This window comes from Neodiprion lecontei, chromosome 6 (genome assembly GCF_021901455.1).
Source record: "Neodiprion lecontei isolate iyNeoLeco1 chromosome 6, iyNeoLeco1.1, whole genome shotgun sequence".
Classification (NCBI taxonomy): domain Eukaryota; kingdom Metazoa; phylum Arthropoda; class Insecta; order Hymenoptera; family Diprionidae; genus Neodiprion; species Neodiprion lecontei.
The window spans coordinates 18,814,978-18,832,446 of NC_060265.1; the positions used below are offsets into that span (position 1 = coordinate 18,814,978).

The following is a 17,469-nucleotide window of genomic DNA, read 5'->3' on the forward strand; positions in this document are numbered from 1 at the left end:
TGATATATATAATATTTTCGACCCTGCTCGTGAACTTGGTCCACACATACATATCGAATAGACGGAAATTGATAGTTCATTGAAAAGTATGAAGACGTAGTCCGACAGAAATATGCTTTGTTTATTTTCAGTTTCCGATCCGTTTACTGCGTACGGGTTGAAAATAAAACAATGTTTATCCACTACACTAGGAGGATAAAATGCTAAAAAAGAACTTCCGTTTTTCACCAAGTTGCAGTGAATTATACGTATCTGCAATCTACAATAAAAAATTAGGCACCAAAAGGATTGCTCGTATCGTTTACTACAAGTTTAAGAAAAGAATTACGCTACAGGATGCAAAAAACCTCAGTTTCTGTACTGCAGTGACTTCGTCGTCTGATCAGTAAACTGCTCAGAGGCGTCGGAAAAATGGGCTTAGAATTTTCCTGATTTATAACTGGAATTTGTTATTAATTCGTGGTATAAGGTATCATAAATCAGAGAAACGGGATGCGTGCAGTTAGGAAAATAATTATAGTTTCGTACTGTAAGATACAGTTAGGAAAAAGCTTGGAATCTGAGTGACGGAATTTTTTCAAGACTTGAACAAGGTTTTTATGCTCTTTTCGACGCGGCTCATCAGCTGATTTTGACGTCATCCCTTCTTCCTCGGTTTCAGCCCGTCGACCTACCCGACGTCTCGGTATTTTTTCCCTATCAAAAGATCTATTATTAACTGCAAGGTCATGTCTTGATCGCAGGATTTCGTTATGGACGATGTAACTTGAATGTATGAATTGGTAATGTGAGCTTTGCTACCATTATTTCTCACAGAATACATCTCTTTCTCTCTGTGGAGATTATTTTTAATTAAGTCACTCCCCTCCCTTTTATAATGAAAGTCTAACGTTTCAATCCATAACCATAAAGATAGTTTTCTTCATCGAGGTAGAGGAAATTTAGTTTTCGAGAAATCAAAGCACTTTCAATAAAGACACGAGAAAATCCTTGGCATGTAAGTACGGGGAAAAAATTTAAACTTCAACTCGGAACGTTGGAGAGAAATTCCAAAAAAATCATACTCGAATAATTCTAATTTTCGACAAAATTTATTAAGGTTTACAGCGACAAAGTACCCCAGGGAATGTATTAAAGGATGTTACACCGTCTCCCGTGTTTGATGCGTACGTCACTTATAGCCACACGAACTCTAACAGCTGCTCTGACGATCTTAGATTATATCGCATTCACGAGGTGTTATTAATGTGAACAGCGATGAAGTAAGGAAGAGTAACTCGGTCGTCGAATATTCGGGTATTTTCTCACGGACATTGGCTTTAGTTATCTTCTGTGTTTTTTTTTTTTCATTTTTTTTTATCTTCAACAACTGTTATTCAAATGTAAAGCCGACGACTGTCGGAATATCATGCCAAGGCGTGCCAAAGACCCAGTTTACAGATATAGCCAAGAGTGCCACGGTATCAGAGTTATGCGCCAATTTTTTCACGCATCACAGGTGCCATTATTCAACAACCCGAGCATGTACAATGTACTTCATTGTGAGAAAATTAGTGAATTTGATTAACATCATTTGTAAACAATGCCGCTGCTGTAAATGAACAGGTCAATGATCTGTATCGACTGAACGTGATGTTTTGAGAAAGTGCAAAATGAACGACTTGACCAAATATTTCACACACGAGTACGTAATTTCTAGCGAATAAATTGTAGTCGACTAGCTTGCGTGAGCAATATGGCGTCGGAACGAAAAACCAGCTGATCGTTTTAGCTTAATCTCGCGCAAGCTTCGATACTTTTTTTTTTTTAGTTCCAACGAGTCAACGCTGAGCCAAAAATACTCCAACAATAGACTTTTATAATTGAATACAACTTAAGTTGGTACTTGTCAATTTTTTGCGACCAAATTTCTTGGGTGATTTGAAATTCTCGATAGCGTGTCGATAAAATCGGTTTCGACTCTTGATAGACTCTAACAGTTATTAGTATCAAATCCGATGTGTTGAAATGTGAATGTATTTTCGATACGACGTCACTTTCTGCGACGCAGGGTGCTACTGAATCGAACAAACGTTAAATCGCATAGCTCGTGGAGTGCAATATTTGACACAGTTTCTACATGCCAAAGAATTCGAATATGACACCCGGATCGTATTTTGTTTACACAGTGTACGTTAACGGGGGTCGCGAATACAAGCGAGAATTTATAAAAGCTCGCTAATTTAAGCGTATCGCGAAGCTCTCGATAACCGCGTACACGGTATTCGTGAAGGGATTATACGATGGTTGAAAATCCTCGCTTCTTTCTGTCTGCCGGGGAGCTTTTCGCTGGGCTTCGCTGGGCTTCGGGAAACGCGGGGAACGAGGCTGGCTGCTCGCCATTTTTGGGTTCCCCACCCGCAAGTTTTCGGAACGCGACGCTGACGGGCGTCCCGACGGCACTCGACTCGCGTCGCTCTACTCGCTCGGGTAGGTAAGTGCTTAACACCCCTTTCGTGGTTTTCCATTCAGCCCTAACATTAAATATTTTAGAAGTTTGGTGTGCGTTTTTATACGTCGAAGGTATAAGAACGAAAAGCTTTGCAGAATATTACGCAGCGTTGTACAAACGATCTACGAAGTTTGTCAATCATTTTTTTTTTTACCTATCATTTTTAAGGTGAGAGAGAGAGAGAGAGAGAGCGAAAGAGATGCGAAAATGTGTCTGACAACGAGTGAATGTGCCGGTTTAATAATAATAGTAAAGAAAACAGTAAAAATAAATTTAAAAGAAAAAAAAAAAAAAAAAACACAGACTACAACCGAAATTGACCATCGTTCAAGTTAATTGAGGAATTGAATAATATACTTCTTGTGACACCTGAATTCTTGCAGGAGACGTGCTTGGCGAATGATAGAAAGAAAGAAAGAAAGAAAAAAAAAAAACAGAGCTATCGCAAAATGGACGTCCGCAACGGAGATGAAAATAATCTTCGAGGACGCTTTAGGCACCGCAATATTAACATCGATTCGCTTATGCTTCAAGGGCTTACTTCTTTTGACTTGCATTGTTGCGTAATGTCGTAAGTAGCAATTAACACCATAACATACCGTAACACACCTGTTTGAAAAAAAAAAAAACCGCTGTACCCACACAAACAATCCTTGTCAAATTACGTGCAATTATTGTCACCCCGTTAGTTTTTGTATTTGTACCGGTTTTATTCATTTTTTTTTTAAATCTGCATTTATTTTTCTATGGTGTAAATTGTTTCCTATGGTAATGTTTCGCGGTACTTTTACACATATTGTATCTTACGTAACACTACTCCTTACGATGAGAATGCTAATATATAATAATATGTATAAGAATTTGTCGAATGTGTAATTATAGTATTTAAAATACAAGTTTTGGTGAATTGAGCTTTGTGTTATTTGATCGATGTTGGTCCCCGTAGAACGTCCGTTTATTAAATAATGAACAAAAATTCCAACCCCTCTGAATACGTGGGTCTGCGGGCTACTCGTAATCGTATCTTAATATAGTTTCCGATCTTTATTTTATTTTTCAATCGAAAATCAGCTTCTTTTTCCCTGTTGCACGTTTATCCGAGATTATAAAACGAATTCTCAGACTCCGAACAGAGCGAGGAAAGACAGTGAAAACCAGTCGACAGTTTCCCATGGATTTTATAAACCGCGATGTGAATTAAATCGTTCAAAAAATCTGAATCAAACGATCAATACTAAAACCGATCGCCAAGATCTATGACTAATTTCTCGCTTCAGCCGGGGCGTTTGATCGATCGCATGAAAAAAAATTTCTAAGGTGGGCATCCCGGTGTTAGATTATTATTGAAATCGCAGTGGTTTCGCAGTTTCGTAAATTCTATAAATACGCCACGCAGTTAGATCGGATGTCGGTCGGAGTTGGCAGCCAAGTAAAGCCCGATCCTCTGGGATACAGACGCTTGGCGTCAGCCGACGTTGAGTCGTATTTATAGACCGGCCTCTCCACAGCTATTTCCGTAGACGCCGTTTTCTATGATGGCATTCTGAGCGCTCCGGCATTATACGTCGACCGGTCGAATATCATCCTATACACGCTTCTACAAAACAAGGGAAATAAATACCCCCGTTTGCCGATGGTCACGTCGGCATGGGTCAGGCGTTATTTGCTCACTGACTACTCTCGCCTCGGCGGCCATTTTGGTTCTCACTCTCAAGGCTGCCGGGCTATTTAAACAATGTTTTCATTCCACGACGACATTCTCGACCCATTTTCACCTCTTCGCCTTTGCTCTTTGACCCTTGCATATAACCATTCGCACTGAGCTTTGCGGTATATTCGTTGGAAACATGACTTGGATATTTATTATCACGTAAGCATACGGAGGTTGATTGTTCTTTTTCTGTAACGATTCTATAAATGTTTAATAAATAACTGTCAGGAATGTTTTACTTTTCGTATTAGCAATCGATACCTGATGTAGTGTGAGCAATGTTTAACGTGTGATTGGTATACTTGTAAAAAGTGTGGAAACAATTTTGTTGCCGTTATAATCAGATGAAATTTTCACGAATTGCTCTGTAATTTTCTACAACCATCTTGGCCCAGTTCACACTTGTTCGAATGCATGAAACATGTGGCTAATAATTACACTGCATAATCCAAATGAAATGAAATTGTACTTCAATAGACGTCAAGGTCTAGAGGCATCAATCTGTTTATAAGCGTGCAGCTTTGATTGCTCTGCAGGATTCCATTTGCAAGCAGCTATCATATTCCATTGGAAATGTTATTTTAGTCGTTCGCCGTAAGATCGTCTAGCTTTGAAACTTCAAGGTTCGCCGATTAGCGCGGCAGAAATGATGAACAAGTAAATGCTTCTAATGTAAATACAAAAATAAGCAGATACAAAAAGCAACTCGACCCGAGTCGATAGTTATGGTAGAATACGACGATAAGAAGATGCGAAATCGCACTAACGAAATGCCGATTGATGTTCCAGCGGTTGTTATTGTTACGTGAGGAAAGTCGCAAATAAAAAGCCGCCACCATGGACGCGATTAAGAAGAAGATGCAAGCGATGAAGCTTGAGAAGGACAACGCGCAGGACAAAGCCGACACCTGCGAGGGACAGGCCAAAGAGGCAAACCTCCGCGCGGACAAAGTCCTCGAGGAAGTCAACGACCTGCAAAAGAAGCTGCAGCAGGTCGAGGCCGACCTTGTAGCCAACAAGCAGAACTTGGAGCAGGCTAACAAGGATCTTGAGGAGCGTGAAAAGTCCCTCACCAACGTAAGTTTACACCTCTACACGTTCATGGGGCTTTCTTCATTGACTTATTGTTATGCCTTTGTAGCCGTAACTTTGTTCAAGTTTCTTGGAGTTTTTTCAACCGAGGATTGCGAAAAGATCGTGTTGTTTTAGCAAATTCAAAAACCTAGGATTTCTGTTTTTTTCAACCCTTAGAAATATCCAGTTGAAGATGTGATATTAGCAATTATTTAACTACTTCCTCCGAAACTCTCATCGAGTAATAATCTTTGAAAATGAAAAAGGAAAGGATGTTTCGCTTTAATGGAATGGAACACGTATAATATTGTCAAGTGATCCACGGAAAAATGGCCCAATTGATAGAGAAATCACCATATATGTGAGACAACGTGGCCGATGATTCCGAAGGTGATTCCGTCTATTGAAACTGTGACTGTCGATTTCAGGCTGAGTCCGAGGTGGCTGCTTTGAACAGGAAAGTCCAGCTGATTGAAGAGGACTTGGAACGCTCTGAGGAGCGTCTGGGTACCGCGACGACGAAACTGACCGAAGCTTCCCAGGCGGCTGATGAGTCGAGCCGGTAATTGCAGCTAAAATCTAAGTTAAATTCTCGTGATTCAATGGGTCACGGCTAAACTCATCGACTGGTCTCGCGTTCCTCGTTTCAGTATGTGCAAAGTATTGGAGAACCGCAGTCAGCAGGATGAGGAGAGGATGGACCAGCTCACGAACCAGCTGAAGGAGGCTCGTCTCCTTGCTGAGGACGCTGACGGAAAGTCCGACGAGGTATCCCGCAAGCTGGCCTTCGTTGAAGACGAGCTTGAGGTAGCCGAGGACCGTGTCAAGTCCGGAGAAGCGTAAGTACAACGTAAACAGAGTAATGTTTTATACCCGGGGAACCGGGTGACTTCCGACGGGATAGTTTTGGAAACTTATTTAATACCGACGTGTAATTATAACATGTTTTTATTCACAGCAAGATCATGGAGCTTGAGGAGGAACTCAAGGTTGTCGGCAACAGCTTGAAATCCTTGGAAGTGTCCGAAGAAAAGGTAACTACTAACACTGTGAAGCGGTCGAGGGCTGCAGTTTCTTTCTTTTCTCGTTTCAAAGCGATCCTTATCTCTCAAAATTTATGCCACGAGTCGTGACCAAAGTGTAACTCGTTTATTGACAGGCCAACCAACGAGTCGAGGAATTCAAGCGCCAGCTCAAGACCTTGACTGTCAAGCTAAAGGAGGCCGAAGCTCGTGCAGAATTCGCCGAGAAGACCGTCAAGAAGCTCCAGAAGGAGGTTGACAGGCTTGAAGGTACGTTTCCTGAAATAAATTCGAATTTTTTTTATAATTCACTGTTGTCAAGTCGCTGTGATTTTTCAATGAAAACGTCAAATCACCGAACGAAAGTTGTCATACATTTATTTCAGTTTTTTCGAACAATGTTTGCGACCGCTTTCAATGAAATATCAAACCTCCATTAAAGGACAATCGCGTCGTTTCAGACCAATTTTTGATCTTGTTTTCAAGTGACGTTGAACACTCCTGGATAAAACATTTTTTCATCAAGTTTTCACTTCTCAACTCTGAGAGATTTCGTCGCGTCCATTAGTAACAATCATTTCTCTGTTTATTATCACTGTTTACATAATTTTTCATTACAGCTAATACTAACCTTCACTTTCGTGTCTATGAACAGCGAATAATTATATTTAAAGCCGTGAATCGTATCTTTTGAGCATATACGTATTTACACACATGCGTATATATTGCATATGTTTAAAGCTTCGAATAACGATGCAATTGGGCAAGCGCCGTTTCATTTGTGCAGATGGCGCATTTCGCCGTGCTTTATTACCGTGCTTTTGTTCGTGTCAGTTGTCGATTGTAGCTTTTTGATGACAGTCCTATTTACCAAGAGTCCAGTAATACAGAGTAATCTCTTCCGAAACATGTTTTATTTCTTAACCGATGATCACAATTCGTGCTTCAGCCTTTTTTTTTGTCGTTTATTTTTTCGAACAATGTTTCTTTTGCACTGGTAAATTGTCGGGAAACCCGATAACGGTACAGCGGTTCCGAATATCGACGGATTTTAACGAATTCCGTCGTTTCTCGTTGCAGACGATTTGTTCCACGAGAAGGAGAAACACAAAGCAATTTGCGACGACTTGGACTCGACGTTTGCTGAACTTAGTGCCTACTAAATAACACGTACACAATGCAGTAGACCGATTCCTGAAATCGCTTCCCAGACACCAAACACGTTTACTTGGCTTCCGCTGTATAGAACTTGAAACGCGTTTTTGCAGTTTATTTTTAGTGTTCGGGTAGAAAAAGCAAAATGAAAAAAAAAAATAATTGTAGTATGTCATTTTACCTCTTAATTATATATTTTTTTAAATTTCATTAATTGTTAAGACTAATTCACTATGAACGATTTCCAGTTCTGATCACGTTGACCTTACACGCTGATATCGCTGTTACTGCGACGATTTTTTCCTGACTGACAATTAGACGATTGATAATAATTCATGAAATATAGTTAGTTGAGATTAGTTTAATTTCGTGACTCGATCTGTTACCAAGTGCCGTATTAAATCGATCGGTAAAACACTCGGTCTTTACACAATACGTCACCATGACAGGAGACGACTCCAACCGTAAAAATATACACGATATACACTTTCAATATTGTTAACACGACATAGCTTTTTATAGCTTCGCTACATCTGCAGTCGCAGGCCCAGGTACTTTTGCTCCCTGTAGCTTTAGCGATAATTGACGTTTTTAGTTTTTTTATTTTCTTCATTAAAAAGCGACGGTATTCCCCTTCTAACATTTTTTACTAACGCAGTTACGCGTACAGCGTCGTGACCTGTACTACTGACGATGCTTGTTGTTTTACTTCTTTAATTCTTTACTTCCTTCGAACTTACCTAGACATAGAAAGTACTAGAGGTTTGATGACCAGATTGATCCCCGTAGGATTTATGCCATACGAATTACCGAAATTAGATCGAATTCACGTGATGCATTGCTACCACGATATGTAATCCACGTTTATAAATCCTCGCTGAACGCAGTGTTATGACATGTGACAACGATTACTGGGAGATGAAATCTGTGAATGAAGCGAAAAAAGTTTAGCACAAATCAAATCATGTCTCATTACCGTTAGATTCAAAGATGGAAGCGGACAATTGTCGCTTGTCGTTGTGCAAAACTTCTTAGTAATATTGGAAATTATGTCCGGTTGTCAGAGTAACGGATGTTATTTATTTAATGAAATAATGTTTATCTCGTTACAGACGAACTTGGAATCAACAAGGACAGATACAAGTCGTTGGCCGACGAGATGGACTCCACCTTCGCCGAATTGGCTGGATATTAATGACTTATATTTACAAATTATCAATAATATTACGAATTTCATTGAAAATGTTCAAACCCTCCATCGAATACACGCTAAAAATTACGAAAAAACAACCACACAACATCTGAAAACATACACGTTTTGTTATCACCACATTATGTTAATATACACGGTTATATAAATATATTATATTAATAAATATTATTACTACTTATTGTACGAAATATAGTACGGTATGGTATTTAATAAATTTAAACTTAAAAATCAATCTCCACGTCGCAGGCTGATGTTGCGATAAAATAAAATTTAACATTGCTAGAAATATTCAATAGCTGATTTACAATTTGACAAATTAATTCAAAGCAAAGCCTGGTCTCCAATAATTTTGATTTAAATCTAGACGATCTAATATGATTAATTGATTATCATTTAGGAACGATTCCTCGGAATATAAAAACTTGGGTAAAATCTCTTTGATAAAATACCCGTTATAAAATATATGATACTGCACAAGGGGGTTCAAATTCCGCATTTCCGAAATCATCATGGTCGTAGTTGACAAACGTGAGATTGAATTTTTTACCATAATAACATTTTGAGCAATCAATAGTTGAATTTCGGGTCCGATCAAGAAAATAACGGTAAATAGGTACTTCCGATTGCGAATTCACTGTCCAGTAGATTGTAAAAATTAGGACTCTAGCTTGCGCAAATGATTCGTAGGTACATCCGTTCAAATGTATCTTCAACAACGGTAAAATTCCAGACTGACTAATTTGACCGTAATTGACAATTAGTATTATTGAAGTGATGATGCAGTGTAATGATTCCGATACCGTTTACCAAGTCGGAATATCATGCAATTATTCGCATTAGGCTGGGTTATCCCGGGCGTCAAATTGACGCGGCAGCGTTGTACCGTCGACGGTGAAAAGACGCTCATGAAAATGATGGAAGAATTATTCATTTCGAAATGCGATTCTATTCGACACGCGCTCGATGTAATCCATAACATTAATATTCATAATTAGTCCAACAACTTTTCATTTGCTCTCTCGATCTCGAATTTTTGTAGGCATAGAATCGAAACTCTGTTTTAGCTAGTCGCAAGTGAAGTATCTACGTTGGGGAGAGAAGCAGAATTGTTTTTCTAAAAGTGTTCGGATGGAAAAAAATTCAGAGTAACTGTAACACATCACGGATGCGCTAATTTTGATCGAGATGAAATGGATGCTCCGTACATGAGACAGTATTTAACGCAGTGTCCTGATTTAAAGACCTAAAAAGGTGATTGCGTGCGATTTTTTTTTCGATACGGAAAGATGAAACGAAACTGCTGGAAACTTCAAGTGTATTGTAACGCACGTTTGAATGGTACGAGCAAAAATTTTTATCATCCAACTGTCGCAGAACGGCGGCGTTATTAGCTGACCCGTTAACTGAAGAATATATCTTTAGTCAAAGGCTGACCATCGAAGGGCCTAGCCGCTTGAGTATGTAATCGGAAAGGAAGATAAAGTGCGCATTTCTTGTCTGGAATGTAAAGACATATCATATAATCATACATCATACATCGTACATCACTCATCATATCATACATAGTATTGAAGTTCGAACCAAAGTTTGGATGTTCGTATGTTCAGAAAGTGACGTCACCCCAAATTTTCTTTCTCTTGACGTCATCGATCTAAAATCAGCTAGCCGAATTCCTCAGTCTGGAAACAAACGCGCAGTAGAGCGGACGTGAGAGAATCGCGCTCCGCAGATTTCGAGTGCCGGGTTCTTTACCTCCTGGGTCCTGCGCCCCGAGTCCGCTTTCTCGTGCAACTCGAGTTCCAGGACGAGCGCTCCGTAGTTTCTGCGCTCCAGGTCCGCTACCTGGTGAAACTCGACTTTTAGGACAACAGCCCCGTAGTTTCTGCGCTCTAGGTCCACTACCTGGTGAAACTAGACATCAGGGACATGCGCTTCAAAGTTCTGGCTGTCCACGTCCTTGACCTGGTGACTTTTGACCTTCAGGACTAATTTTTCCTAGTTCTGACTGTCCTGGTTCTCCACCTTGTGGATTTTGACATCCAGGAAAAACGAGGTATGACCCGAAGTGGTGGACGGTGGTTGGAGGTGCTCGGAGGTGCACGAGGAAAAGAACGAGGAAGACAAGGAGATGAAGGTGGACGAGGTGGACGAGGATTTGTGCTCGGTGAGTAAAACACTTTTATAATACTTGATGGCAATTATAATTATATTTTATCTAAAATATTTCAAACTTGTCATATTTACATCAAATTAGTTCATATCATTTTTCGCGCAAGCGCATATTCAGTAGCTATCAAAGCGCGAATAAAATTTATTCTATTATTAATCAATTAATTAATTATATTAATCCTCACACAATATTTTTGATTCTTTCCTATACTGAGAATATTTATCATTATTCCAGGTATGACCCGAGGTGGTTAGCGGTGGATGGAGGCGGTCGAGCTGGACGAGGAGGAGGACGAGGAAGACGAGGAGAACACGGTGGACAAGGAGGACGAGGATTTGTGCTCGGTGAGTTTAACATCATTATAATATTTGATGAAGTAGGATCAGGAATGGCAGTAGGAGTAGAAGTAGGAGTGGGAGTAGAAGTAGAAGTACGAATAGAAGAAGGATCAGGAGTAGGATCAGGAGTAAGTGTAGGATCAGGAATAGAATCAGGAGTTGGTGTAGGATCAGCTGTAGAATCAGGAAAAGGTGTGGGATCAGGTGAAGAAGTAGTATCAGGAGTAGAAGTAGGAGTAGGATCAGGAGTAGGTGTAGAAATCGGAGTGGCAGTAGTAATAGCAGCAGGGTGCGGGGGGGGGGGGGGGGGGTAGGTCAGGGTAGGGTAGGGTGACGAAGAAGAGAAACCAAATACAAAATAGTAATAGCCCTTTGCCGCAGCATAGATCCATACAAGATTCCAAGGTAGGCATCTTAGATTTACGAGCAAAGTCTGATTAGTACTTTGTCAATCTTGTTAGACCTATGAGATACGTTTCTAACCAGACAAAAATATATTGAAAATTTACAGTATTTGACAACAGTGATACCTTATCACGTGGACAGTGGCCCATCTGATGATCAAGCTTTACAAGTTCTCATTAAGAGTAAGTTTTACAAGTTCTTGGTAAAAGTACCAACAATTACTTAATAACTTCATTCGAAATTAATAATATGTTTCTGTTTTCGGTATTGGAGGCTATTAATGAGGATAGTCCAACGGTGCCCACATTATTAACGGGCTACATATTGAAAGGTGGGTTGATTTCTTTCACCTTGTCTTGAATCCGTGCGAGATAAACACTTGTATATTTCACGGTCCCGTTATTATCATGAGGTTGAAGTTCATAATGTTATTCAGGCTATGAATCTTTAGAAAAACTTGGAATACAACTTCAGGATTGTCTGAAAATAAGTAAACCGTAATAAACCAAATTATAATCATATCAAGTTATCAGTAATAAGCAATTGCGGGTAAAATATTAGCTTACTTTTGTAAGTATTTATGAATATAGCCTCTATGAATATTCATTGTTGGTATATAAGGTCTGGCAACGTACCTACTTTCTGTAAGTGATGTTAAAGATTTTCAACATAATTATGTTTCAGTTCTGTGCCCCACCTAGTGATCCACTAGTACATATCCTCCGACGTGACATCGCTGTGCTACGTATAAAGAAGAAAAGATTTAATAAGATGTAGATTGCTCCTCTCTTCTTGCCATTGTGCTTTCATATAGCACTACAATAAATCTTATAGAAATAAGCTCTCATTGAGATTTCTCTGTATTTATGACTCGACGCGAGAAGGCAAAAATCAATGTAATGCCATCTGTAAGGTAATTGGACTCGTATTCGCACTACGAGAACTCGTTGGGCATTTTGCGGTGAAATTTGAAAAATTGTTGTACAAGAAATTAAATAACTACAAATATGGCTAAAAAATATTATCTCTAATTGTGAATGTAGCTAATACAGCGTTAACCGTATATTAATTATGTTAATGATCTATTGTGACAAGATTGGAATTAGATAAGCTCTCTAAATACTTTTTTCTAGTCTATTAATTTATATCATGTATATGTAAATGTATATTTCGTCAGTTTATACAATCACTGCACTAGGACTAACTTTGCCACGTTTTATGGTGCGCTTGTGTAATTTGTATATTATTAACCTTACGTTTTACTCTATTTGCGACAAGTTGTGAGTGTTTCTAATTTCTTGGCAATTATTTATGTACATCTATGTGTATACATGTATATGTATACATATGCATGTGTATATACATGTATATATACATGTATATATATATATATATATTTAAAACTAGATTTTTACAACAAACACAGAGGTTGTAGTATATTCACATACGGATTTCTGTGTATAGGTATACTTGAACTAAAATATCCTCATCTCTAATACGGAGTTCTTCGTAATTCGCATTTGTTCTTGTAACCCAATGTCCTACATACGATGGCAAAAATCAAGATCCAACTTAACTGAGTCTCAAAGCCCTGTCAACATAAAAGCAGCTATTTGATAGAAATTATAGTTTATAGTTTACACAGCCCATTGCGTGATATTTCATTATAAATACATATGTTTCAATGTATTTAGAAATAATTTATCAAATATACAGAGGTCATGTGCAAATAATAAATGAATTCGACCGCAGTTTGATGTATTCATTAGAGCTTTAACAATAAATTTAGGCTTTGTTACTTCTTTTATTTTATTATGGATAATCAAAAACATTTCCGACTATTCGTGCTGTGGAAGCATGGGGATTAAACCAAATGTAGCAAAAGATTAGAAACAGTGTATGTAGAGTACGGGTATTTTTCTAACAATGCAAACACGTGCCGCTAGCTTAGTTTTGACATATCTAGAATACCACGCCTTGCGAATCAGCTTTCCAGACAGAGATGAATGATGAATTTTAAGGACTGCATTATCGTTGTTGAATACTCTATGCCTCATGGAAAACGAAAATCTGTAACGATAAAATTGATGCACCGGATCATCGTCGACTTTAACTTATGAAATGTCCTACCATTTTCGAACACCTCCAACCATCCTATTTACCTATATTACTGGATTAGCTATGATATGAAAAGAGTAGAATTATTCATTTCGAAATGGGATTCTATTCGACGCGCGCTCGATGTATTCCATAACATTAGTATTCATAATTATTCCAATAACTTTTCATTTGCTCTCTCGATCTTGAATTTTCATAGGCATAGAATCAAAACGCTGTTTTAGCTGGTAGCAAGTGAAGTATCTGCGTTGGGTGGAGAACCAGAATTTATTCTTCGAAAAGTATTCGGATGGAAAAAAATTCGGAGTAACTGTAATACATCACGGATGCGCTAATTTTGAACGAGATGAAATGGATGCTTCGTATATGAGACAGTATTTAACGCTGCGTAGTGATTTAAAGACCTAAAAAGGTGATAGGGAGAGAAAGAACGAAGCTTCTTAACACTTCGAGTGTATTTTAACACACATTTGGAAGATACGAGCAAAATTTTTCATCATCCTACTGTCGCAGAACGGCAGCGTTATCAGCTGACCCGTTAACTGGAGGATATATCTTCAGTCAACGGCTGACCATCGAAGGGCCTGGCCGCTTGAGTCTGGAATCGGCAGGAGAGATGAAGTGTGTATTTCTTGCATGAAACGTGAAAACTAAAAGCATTATACATCATATCATATCATCATACATCATACATCATCCATCGTACATCATACATCATCATACCTAGTATTACAGTTCGAAACCAAAGTTTGAATTTTCGGATGTTCGGAAAGTGACGTCACCAATCTAAAATCGGCTAGCCGAGTTCCTCAGTCCGGTAACAACCGCGCAGTAGAGCGGACGGATGAGAGTCGCGCTCCGCAAATTTCGAGTACCGGGTTCTCAACCTCCCGGATCCTGCGCTTCGGGTCCGCTACGTATTTAGAGTACCGGGTTCTCAACCTCCCGTATCCCGCGCTTCGGGTCCGCTACGCGGTGAAACTCGACTTCCAGGATAAGCGCTCCGTGGTTCCTCGTTCATGTTTGCAATAAATTATTTCAATTCGTTTTTCGCGCAAGCCCAAATTCAGTAGCTGTCGGTGCGCTAATAAAATTTCTCAACTTCCAGGATAAGCGCTCCGTGGTTCCTCGTTCATGTTTACAATAAATTATTTCAATTCGTTTTTCGCGCAACCCCAAATTCAGCAGCTGTCCGTGCGCTAATAAAATTTCTCGACTTCCAGGATAAGCGCTCCGTGGTTCCTCGTTCATGTTGACAATAAATTATTTCAATTCGTTTTTCGCGCAAGCCCCAATTCAGCAGCTGTCCGTGCGCTAATAAAATTTCTCGACTTCCAGGATAAGCGCTCCGTGGTTCCTCGTTCATGTTTGCAATAAATTATTTCAATTCGTTTTTCGCGCAAGCCCAAATTCAGTAGCTTTCGGTGCGCTAATAAAATTTCTCGACTTCCAGGATAAGCGCTCCGTGGTTCCTCGTTCATGTTTACAATAAATTATTTCAATTCGTTTTTCGCGCAACCCCAAATTCAGCAGCTGTCCGTGCGCTAATAAAATTTCTCGACTTCCAGGATAAGCGCTCCGTGGTTCCTCGTTCATGTTGACAATAAATTATTTCAATTCGTTTTTTGCGCAAGCCCCAATTCAGCAGCTGTCCGTGCGCTAATAAAATTTCTCGACTTCCAGGATAAGCGCTCCGTGGTTCCTTGTTCATGTTTGCAATAAATTATTTCAATTCGTTTTTCGCGCAAGCCCAAATTCAGTAGCTTTCGGTGCGCTAATGAAATTTCTCGACTTCCAGGATAAGCGCTCCGTGGTTCCTCGTTCATGTTTACAATAAATTATTTCAATTCGTTTTTCGCGCAACCCCAAATTCAGCAGCTGTCCGTGCGCTAATAAAATTTCTCGACTTCCAGGATAAGCGCTCCGTGGTACCTCGTTCATGTTTACAATAAATTATTTCAATTCGTTTTTCGCGCAACCCCAAATTCAGCAGCTGTCCGTGCGCTAATAAAATTTCTCGACTTCCAGGATAAGCGCTCCGTGGTTCCTCGTTCATGTTGACAATAAATTATTTCAATTCGTTTTTCGCGCAAGCCCCAATTCAGCAGCTGTCCGTGCGCTAATAAAATTTCTCGACTTCCAGGATAAGCGCTCCGTGGTTCCTCGTTCATGTTTGCAATAAATTATTTCAATTCGTTTTTCGCGCAAGCCCAAATTCAGTAGCTTTCGGTGCGCTAATAAAATTTCTCGACTTCCAGGATAAGCCCTCCGTGGTTCCTCGTTCATGTTTACAATAAATTATTTCAATTCGTTTTTCGCGCAACCCCAAATTCAGCAGCTGTCCGTGCGCTAATAAAATTTCTCGACTTCCAGGATAAGCGCTCCGTGGTACCTCGTTCATGTTTACAATAAATTATTTCAATTCGTTTTTCGCGCAACCCCAAATTCAGCAGCTGTCCGTGCGCTAATAAAATTTCTCGACTTCCAGGATAAGCGCTCCGTGGTACCTCGTTCATGTTTACAATAAATTATTTCAATTCGTTTTTCGCGCAACCCCAAATTCAGCAGCTGTCCGTGCGCTAATAAAATTTCTCGACTTCCAGGATAAGTGCTCCGTGGTTCCTCGTTCATGTTGACAATAAATTATTTCAATTCGTTTTTCGCGCAAGCCCCAATTCAGCAGCTGTCCGTGCGCTAATAAAATTTCTCGACTTCCAGGATAAGCGCTCCGTGGTTCCTCGTTCATGTTTGCAATAAATTATTTCAATTCGTTTTTCGCGCAAGCCCAAATTCAGTAGCTTTCGGTGCGCTAATAAAATTTCTCGACTTCCAGGATAAGCGCTCCGTGGTTCCTCGTTCATGTTTACAATAAATTATTTCAATTCGTTTTTCGCGCAACCCCAAATTCAGCAGCTGTCCGTGCGCTAATAAAATTTCTCGACTTCCAGGATAAGCGCTCCGTGGTACCTCGTTCATCTTTACAATAAATTATTTCAATTCGTTTTTCGCGCAACCCCAAATTCAGCAGCTGTCCGTGCGCTAATAAAATTTCTCGACTTCCAGGATAAGCGCTCCGTGGTTCCTCATTCATGTTTGCAATAAATTATTTTAATTCGTTTTTCGCGCAAGCCCGAATTCAGTAGCTTTCGGTGCGCTAATAAAATTTCTCGACTTCCAGGATAAGCGCTCCGTGGTTCCTCGTTCATGTTTACAATAAATTATTTCAATTCGTTTTTCGCGCAAACCCAAATTCAGCAGCTGTCCGTGCACTAATAAAATTTCTGTAACTTTACAATCTTCTCATAATCTTTTTGGTAAAATATGTCGATAAAAAAATTATATCAAACCTTACACGTCATTTTTGATTTGTTCTCACGCTGAAAATGTTTATTAGTATTCGAGGCATAACTCGAGGTGGTTGGCGGTTTCCGTTGGAGGTAGTTAGGGGTGGTTGCGGGTAATCTCGGTGATTCAGGAGGAGGGGGACGAGGATTTGTGCTCGGTGAGTAAAACACTTTTATAATATTTCATGGCAATTGTAATTATATTTTATCTGAAATATTTCAAACTTGTCACGTTTACAATAAATTATTTCAATTCATCTTTCGTGCAAGCACATATTTAGTAGCTATGAATAATCTTATACAATTTATTATATTATTAATTAATTATTTCATCGATTACTCAATTATATTAATCCTTACACAATATTTTCGATGTGTTCTTATACTGAAAATATTTATTACTATTCAAGGTATAACCTGAGGTGGTT

The 17,469-nt window shown here is 39.3% G+C and overlaps 1 protein-coding gene and 1 long non-coding RNA gene across 3 annotated transcripts; both read left to right on the forward strand.

Moving 5' to 3' along the window:
- Positions 1–2,441: 2,441 nt before the first annotated feature.
- On the forward strand, positions 2,442–8,898 carry LOC107227863 (tropomyosin-1). Of its 2 annotated transcripts, none has more exons than XM_015669131.2 (7): positions 2,442–2,473; positions 4,992–5,279; positions 5,705–5,838; positions 5,927–6,115; positions 6,235–6,310; positions 6,436–6,568; positions 8,566–8,898. In XM_015669131.2, the coding sequence occupies exons 2-7, from the start codon at positions 5,040–5,042 to the stop codon at positions 8,646–8,648; spliced, it is 855 nt and encodes a 284-aa protein (XP_015524617.1). In that variant the 5' UTR covers positions 2,442–2,473; positions 4,992–5,039; the 3' UTR covers positions 8,649–8,898. The 2 variants fall into 2 exon arrangements, with proteins under 2 accessions (XP_015524617.1, XP_046600236.1); XM_046744280.1 differs by lacking the exon at positions 8,566–8,898 and adding an exon at positions 7,379–7,476.
- Positions 8,899–11,147: 2,249 nt separating this feature from the next.
- Positions 11,148–11,910, forward strand: LOC124295207. Its single transcript, XR_006905103.1, has 3 exons — positions 11,148–11,180; positions 11,686–11,761; positions 11,853–11,910. It is a non-coding gene; the product is annotated as an uncharacterized LOC124295207 (long non-coding RNA).
- The last annotated feature ends 5,559 nt before the right edge of the window (positions 11,911–17,469 follow it).